General features: G+C 34.7%; 1 protein-coding gene across 1 annotated transcript; it reads right to left on the reverse strand.

Annotated features, from left to right (window-relative positions):
* Positions 1-738: 738 nt before the first annotated feature.
* On the reverse strand, positions 739-8,319 carry LOC136823390 (uncharacterized). Its single transcript, XM_067079571.1, has 2 exons — positions 8,188-8,319; positions 739-2,320 (listed from the first exon to the last, which is right to left on the reverse strand). The coding sequence occupies exons 1-2, from the start codon at positions 8,206-8,208 to the stop codon at positions 818-820; spliced, it is 1,524 nt and encodes a 507-aa protein (XP_066935672.1). The 5' UTR covers positions 8,209-8,319; the 3' UTR covers positions 739-817.
* Positions 8,320-8,376: the final 57 nt, after the last annotated feature.

Here is an 8,376-nt window from a genome sequence, read left to right on the forward strand (position 1 = left end):
GAGTTGATAAAATACGACTTGGATGATGTACTCCTTTAGATAGGCAAATTATACCAGCAAATAAAATGAAAATAGGTTTGCTCGATTTCAAAACTAATTGTGTTGGGTATGGAATATATGCCAAAGCAGCATTTGCAGATACCATTGAAGCCATCTGAAAGAAACTGCAAAGAAAATAAAACCATTTGGGAATGGATCCAACATGCTTCTCCTTGGATCGGAGGATTAATATCTTGCCAAATATTGCATTACAGAAGGACGGGGTCAATATCATTACCATATAGAAAGTAAAAATCTTTTTTCCGAAAGTTGTGGTCAAGTATTCAATAGCATAACCATTGATCAGGTAGCTGAAAAATATCCCACTGAAACATAACAGTAGTTGTGAAAGCATGCTATGAAAGCCCTTCTTTTTTTTGTACTTTCGTTTTTTATCTATGAAATATAGGAGCAAAAAATCAAATTAAAAGATGAAATAGTTCGGCCAAACAAAAACAAAGAAACAACATTGAAACAAAGAAACTTAAGATTGACCAAAAGTTATTTCTAAATCTGTCTAATTTCCATAAATTCTATCACAAACAAATTTCTTGAAATGCAGCAAATACAGTAACAGGCTATTCTAAAAAGTACTTCACCATTCAGTCTTTTTTATATTTCAACGTAGTTAAAAAAAATGAATGGAATCAGACTTTATCTATTACATTATCCTTCTCAGTTGATTTAAAGTGAAATAGTAAAATCTTAGCATAAGTTTTTTAACAGTAGATTCAATTATTCAATGAAATTTTATTAATCAGAAAAAAAACTTTTCAGGTTATTTCGTTTGTGTATAATCCTTTAAAAACACATCATAATCACTTTGAGTAGTCCCACATATTGAAGTAATGAAATGTTCCAGTTCACATTTAATAACACTTTTCAGGGTAATTTGTGAGCGCTTGCGCTTTCGTTTCTTAGCCAGTATATGCATCTTTTGGATCTTCCTCATATAAGAAACCCTCTCTCTTGCAATCTTGGTAAACTTTGGTGATAAGCAGGCCTGAACTGAAAATACAATTTGTGAGGGAACAATATCTGTTTTGCTGAAGAAAAACTCCAAGCTCTCATTGATTCCGTCATCTGTAAACTCCAAACAATCAGTGAAAAAACTTGTCCCACCTGGCTGTGCAAGAATCAATGCAATATCACTCTTCTTAAATTTAAATATTTTGAAAATCTCAATTCGACGAAAAAACGTATCTGAGTCTCTCAGCATTTCTGGATCTTCATTTAGAATTCGATACAGATGTCCTTTTTGTGTAAACACGGTCTCCAAATAAGACACCATCTTGAGTGTTTCTTCATTATCAAACATCAAAACGATATCAGGATAGGTTTTCAAAAGTTGCTGCACATCATCCACTTCGAAATAAAAAGGTGAGCCTGTGATATACTCCAAGCATTCTTCAATCGTGTTGATTGGAGTGACCAAGAACTCTGGACAAAGCTTATACATATACTGTAAATCAATATCATAAGATGTCAGTAATTCTATCATCTCCTCGTCAATCAATTGATCAAAAGTTTTGCCTGCCGGAACCAAAGTGTCAAGTTGAACATTATTTACAGCTGGTGAATTTAAAGTCACTTTTATATTGTTTAATTTCAAAGTATTTTCGTCAGAAGCCAAACTATGCTGTGTAAGCTTTTCAACACAAGTTCGATCAAGTTTGAAGACAATCATTTGGGGATTATTAAAAATAAAGTCATCCAGCTCATCTTTGGGGAAAATTTCACTTAATATTTTCAGATTATCTTCGACATGATTTCTATTCATCGCACAAACGTAAGGGTATTTATATACCAATTTTTCAACAGATATATTATATCTCCGTAAGATCCTTGCAATACTTCTCAGGTTTGTATCATTGATATGAAAAATTGATGGAATCGCAAGAGATAATGAAATTGCATCAGACAAGCTTGTTTTCAAATCAAGAAACAATTGCACTCTTGTCTTAAATTCTGTTACATCATATCCCAACACTTGAGCTTTATTTGTTTCTAATGAGTACAAGAGCTTGTTTGTCTCAACTCCCAAAATTGACTTTTGGGATGGCCTTTTCAAATTTGCCTCCTGAATTTTCACCTCATTCAAATATTGAATTACTGGATGGTCCTTGTGAATCTTTGGTTTCTTTTGAGTCACTTTTTTGCGGTAAGGATTAGATTTTGCTTTCTTCATTGAATAGCTACAGTTTCTGCATGGTAAAATCACTATCCTTGAAACCAAGCCTAAATAATTTTTGCTCAAGAGTGTTAAAAATTTCATGTCTACCTACAAGAAAGATTGCAGTATAAAGAATCAAATTAAAGCTGAAAAAAAAATTGGTAATTGTTGAGATATTTCCCTTCAAACTAATACTTTTTGATTTTGTCCAGTTAAAATCTAAAGGCTATGGCAGGCTAATAGGCTTTTTTCCTAGTCTTTAATCACTTTTTCAATTACATTTTAGTTTTTTTCTTTAAATCAAAATAGGTGTTCAATTGATCTTAGGGTCATTTCAGACTTAATGATTTTGAGTCCCTAAACCCCCTGCTCAAATTATTCTTGTAACGCTCACAAAAGTTTAATTTAAAAATTTACAATTTATAAGGGTGCATGTAAGATTGTCATTTGCTTTTAATACCCCCTGAAAGCTAACAACAGTTAGGCTAGACAGGCTGAATCATTTGAGTCGTGATAGCACATGCTTAAAATCTCTGAGGAGATTTAAGGAAATTTAAGTGGTTGATAGCACCCCTTATCACACACCTTAATTAGTAAAATTCAGATTTTAAGAGTGTTATTTACCACACGTCTTGATTTTTGAAATGACAAGACTGGCTAGATTAACCTATTTTCCACTTATTCGTTTACCAAAAACTACCGTGAATCTTATCGTTTTCGGTTTTATGATTTATTGCTAATATATAAAATTATTTGATACATCAAAAAAGGTTTGTGGTGATAGAAAGTATAGTTTGGTTGCAATGAAACTTTTAAGTCCTTATTTCAAATTTAGTTTCTTCAACTATATGGAAAAATAAAAGTATTGCTTTTATCAAAAGATAAGAATTGACATCAACATTCACATTAAACTCCTCCAAAACATTTCAAATTAAGGTTATTTTATTATAATCAAGTTAGGATTTTTAGGCTAATAACATGCAAGAAATCGCCTATTTAGGACGTTTAGAGTGCAAAAGCTTTCTTCGTCGCCCAACCATCATAGGATCCACCCCCCCAGAGATTTGGGGGTACCTGCATTTTCATTAGTGTGGGTGGGGGCTGTTGTTTTTGTATGAAGTCACCCTTGAACTCCTTGAAACCCTTGAAACACCCTTGAAAAGTCAATATTATTTTGGGGACCCTTGAAATGCAAGATTTATACCCTTGAAACCCTTGAAATGCCAAATTTTGTGGCCATTTTCAGCCATTTTAACTTTCAGAAATACAACATTTTTCCCATTGCGTGGGATACAAACAATGCAGTGACTTAAAAATGAGAAAACATACTTTTGGAACCCCTGAGACTCAAGGTATTCCACACTCATTCTTAGGAGGTTTACCTTTTAACCCGTTAAGTGCCACTGGAATTAAATGAGATTGGCAGGTCTGGGTGATAGAATGGGTGGTTGTAAAATTATCAATTATCAGCCAATCTAAGGGCCCTCCTTTACACAAAAATTTAAAATTCACCCTTTCTCCTTTTGTCGACAGATTTCCTTGAAATCTTTGAAAACTAGCAAAGATCAACTAAAAACCCTAGAAATCCTTGAAAGTTTGTGGTATATAAAAATCTCTTGAAACCCTGGAAAATTATAGTCAAAGATGACACCCTTGAGTTTGTTGAAAAAGAAGTGCTGGCCGCCATGGAAGTATTTTCCCAGGAATGACAAAAGAGCAAAAAATCCCTTTTTGTATTTTTAACAATAAAAAAAATTAAAAAGGGGGTAACTCAAAGTTAAGGGGTTACTTTAGAATTCTAAAAATTTTGGGGGTACCAAAATGATTGGGGGTACCTAAATTTTTTGGGGGTACCTGAACCCTGGAGGACCCTATGACCATGGTGGGCGACATTCAGGGCTCGAAATAATGGTCGGACATCGGACAATGTCCGGCCGTTCGTCGTCTGAAATAAAAACTTTTTTTAGGGACATTCCCATGATGCCCATGCTAAAGAAGCAAAAAAGTGAGGAAAACTTAACTAAAATTAGCAAAAGTGATCGTTGAATTCCTCCACCTTTTTTCTGATAAACATACAAAGATTCAGCCTTCAACTATGTTTTCCTCCATTTCCAGAAACACTTGTTCATTCATCAATAGTTGCAACTATTCTTCTCCCACGGCAAAGAAATTTTGCAGAAACGTTCCACACTTTAATAAGTCGTCTAGCATGTGTCCACAGTGTTGTATCACAGGCTTTCTTTTAGTAAAAACTGGAACGCTTTGGGCCATTCTAGAATTCGTCTGTAACAGGGGGGCGGAAGGATTTCCGAGGGCAAAAGTTTTCACCAAAATTCGAAATTTCCAAGGCGAGAGAAGAAAATGTATGAATTTATTTCCAAGGCAATTGAATTAAAAAAGGCAAAAAAGAGTGGAATTTCCGATGCATTTTACAAAAGTACATGGATTTTTGCGAAGCAAATTTATGAGCGAAGCAGTTTTTCTACATTGTGTGCACGTACCTCTTTAACTTCTATCCCAAGCGAAAATTTGCTATATAAATCACATCTTCAAACTGATGATTTTGTCAAAATGACCATGAAGGGTTTGCATTAAAGCCACAAAAATTTTCTCGGTTTGGTAGCTAGGACTGCGGAAAAGGCCGTTTTAAAATGGTGAATGCTGGAAGTGAACAGCAAAAAAATTACCAGAAGTCGAAACACAGACTTAGAATTTGAAGTTGATCAAATTGCAGCGCGGCAAGCATCTAAAAAACAGTGGTTCTTCGGTTTTAAATGTTTATTTTGCTGTTAAATGGAGAAAAATAGTTTGAAAGGTGACAGAACAGTCCTAACTCTCACCACGCAAAATAATGTTGTACATTACTATGTAGGTTTTTAATAATAATTACAGTTAGGAACATTTGGCCAGTTCCTGTACGCGGCCGCAATCAAAAAAATAATAACATCACTCATTAAAAAGTGGCGTTCGTGTCTTATCGCACTTTTTTTAGCCTAGACGATGTAGCAAACATAGTAAGTATAAGCACACTGTGCTTTTAATTGGCTGAAATTTTTTTTTGCGTCGGAAAAACTTTTTCAAACTTTCAGCGATGATTGACCAAACTGTTACAATGAAAATTATCCAGCGCATTTTTTATCTTCTTACCTTCTTCATTTTCACTGAAGCACTCGAAGTTTAATGAACGTAAGCACATAAGATGTTCTTATAATTAATAATATTCATTGAAACACGCTTTGTTGTGCGCTGTGGTGGAGTGCATGACGTAACTCGCGCGGCGACTAACTCGCCTTCTGTTGGAAGATCATATTGGGCGTTTTGGCGTTACAACCCTTGAAGCAGCGGGCGCTTTTGTCTTTCCACAACTCTTTCTACGCCATTTTAGATGGCCTTAACAATAGATCCAAAAGGGCGCCATAATCTTGGAAGATAATTTGTTTTGGTCTCTTTGGCTTTGGGAAGTAGCAATGTTTTAAGTTGTTTTCGATGGAAAATGGTAAGAAATTTAAGTTTGCAAGTCTCATTTAGTTTTTGCTGGCTTATACCAAACGTCCGCGCTCGATAGGATCGATCATCGGAACGGCTTGATGACGGATCGATATGTGATCGATGGATTACTTAACGATCCGGATAGGAGATCGATAGAGGATCGATACTCAAGAATTTTTTAAGCTTATGATTAGTTATCGATTGTTTATCGATCTATCATCGATCTTTTATCGATCTTATCGACCCTATCGACTCATACTCGATTCACGATTGATGACGAATCGTTTAACGATCGATGACGAATCGTTTAACGATCGATGACGAATCGATATACTCGATTGAAATACTAGCTCGATAATGGATCAACGAAGGATCGATACTCAAGACTTTTTAAAGGCTGAATCTTCCATCGATCTCCTATCCGGATCGTTAAGTAATCCATCGATCACATATCGATCCGTCAACGAGCCGTTCCGATAATCGATCCTATCGAGCGCGGACGTCTGGCTTATAAAATGGCAGGATCCTGTTTGATGGTTTCCCTAACTGAATTATAATGTCCTACATTATATATACACTTGGTGGAGTCTGGATCGCTTAGCAACCCCTATACATTAAGGCTAGTTATCAAAAATTATTTCCAAGGCTAGAAAAATTTTAAAAATGCACGTCGTCCGACAGGCACAGGGCAGGGATAGCGACTCCAGAAGTCATGCAACTTTCGTTGACGTCAAACCAAATGTTTCATTTTTCCTTGAACTTTGAACCCTTCCAACTTTTTTACTATGTATGCTAAAGCGTTCCGGTTTTTACTAAATGAAAGCCCATGATCTTAGCTTTCCAGCGGTATATAACACTGTGGACACGGGCTAGACAGCAAATTGGTAAAATGCCAAACGTTTTGCAACATTTTGAAAATTGTTTGCCGACGGGGAAAAAAAAATTTGCAACTATCGATGAACAAATGTTTCTGGAAACGGAGGAAAATGTATTTGAAGGCTGAAACTTTGTTTATCAGAAAAAGGGTGAGGAATTCAAAAATCACATTCGCTAATTTTAGTTCTTTTATTTTCATGTAGTTTTTTTCACTTTTTTGCTTCTTTTGCATGGGAATGTCCCAAACAAAAGTTTTTATTTCTGCCGAAATGGATTTTCTTTTCATTTGGGGTTTCTTCTTTCAGAAAAACTTATTCTTTACATAAGTTTTTGTTCCTCCATTTCCAGAGGCCCCTTGAAAAGGGGTCCTACCACCTTTTTTGACTCATTTCAACCTTTTCCAAGCTACTTTTCTTCAAAAACAAAAATAAAACAATGCAATGTCTTCTTTTTTCAACAAAAGATATATCTTCCGTTATTTTGATAAATATACTAAATATTTTACAAATATTTTTATATAAACCATCAAAGAATCCCCCTCCAAATTTCAGGTCTCTAGCTACACTAGAAAAAGAGATATGCAAAATTGAAGAAGCATGACTGGAAAATTTCTTTTTTTTCTTTTTTGACACATTTTTCGAATTTTTCCAAGCTATTTTCCTTACCTTTTTTTTGACATTTTTAGTCAAATTTTTTACACTAAAATTTGAATATCTTTACAACCACTTATCCTCTGGACAGTCAGTACCTTTAGCCAAATTAGGAACATTTTTCTTACTTTTACTAACTAGTATTCCTAATTAGGAATCTTATTCCTAATTAGGAAGAAAAAAATTCCTAATTAGGAATATGAAGCAAATACCTAGATTTTCTCCAAAAATAGAAAAAATCGCACGTTAAAAAGTACTTCATTAGATTCTTACCATTCCATTTAGGTGGGAAAGAAAGATTGAGCTCTTGACTTGCTCGGGGGACCGAGCTATAATTCCTAGAAAAAACTTCACTTCTCCCAGCCTCTCCTCCCAGTAAATTTACATCTTATTTATAAAACGCGGGAAACTCACTTTCTGTTTTTCTTCGTGATAATAAAAACGGCAGTTCGTTTAATTCCTAATTTGGAATTATTTTTGGGGGCGTTAATAATTCCACCATCCGCGAATGAAATTTTTCAATTTTTTGCACAGTTATCATATTTGGTATACCGAATCTATTGGTCATACTTGGAATTTGTGAATGTAGCTCGTTTCAGATATATTAAACTTTTAAATATTTCTTCCTAATTAGGAATTATTTTCTTCCTAATTAGGAATAGGATTCCTAATTAGGAATATTGGTAAAAGTAAGAAAAATGTTCCTAATTTGGCTAAAGGTACTGACTGCTGGAGGCCTATGACCCCTCATTTTCTTTCTTTTTCAAAGCTCTACAAGATAGGATAGGTTTTGAAAAAAAAATTAAAATTGGAAAAATCTTCTGGAGTTGCTAGAGCAGGGAGGGGTAACAAAAATTTTCTGGAATGGCCCTTTTTAGCATACATAGAAAAAAAATTAGAAGGGTTGAAATCCCAAATATAGGCTCTTTTGAATTAAACTAAAAAGCGTAAATTACTTACCTTACCCACTCGTGAATTCATAGAGACAGTTCATAATCGGATTGAAAATGTGTAAAAAAGATGCTCATGTGATGTGTTACACAACCGATTACAGCAAATTCGATCGTAGCTGTGTCTACCATCTTTTTCCGATCCCCTCCAATTTTTTTTGAGCAAACTCGACATTTGATCTCTTCTTTGAAAATATTG

This window comes from Clytia hemisphaerica, unplaced genomic scaffold, assembly GCF_902728285.1.
Source record: "Clytia hemisphaerica strain Z4C2 unplaced genomic scaffold, Clytia hemisphaerica genome assembly, whole genome shotgun sequence".
Taxonomy (NCBI): Eukaryota; Metazoa; Cnidaria; class Hydrozoa; order Leptothecata; family Clytiidae; genus Clytia; species Clytia hemisphaerica.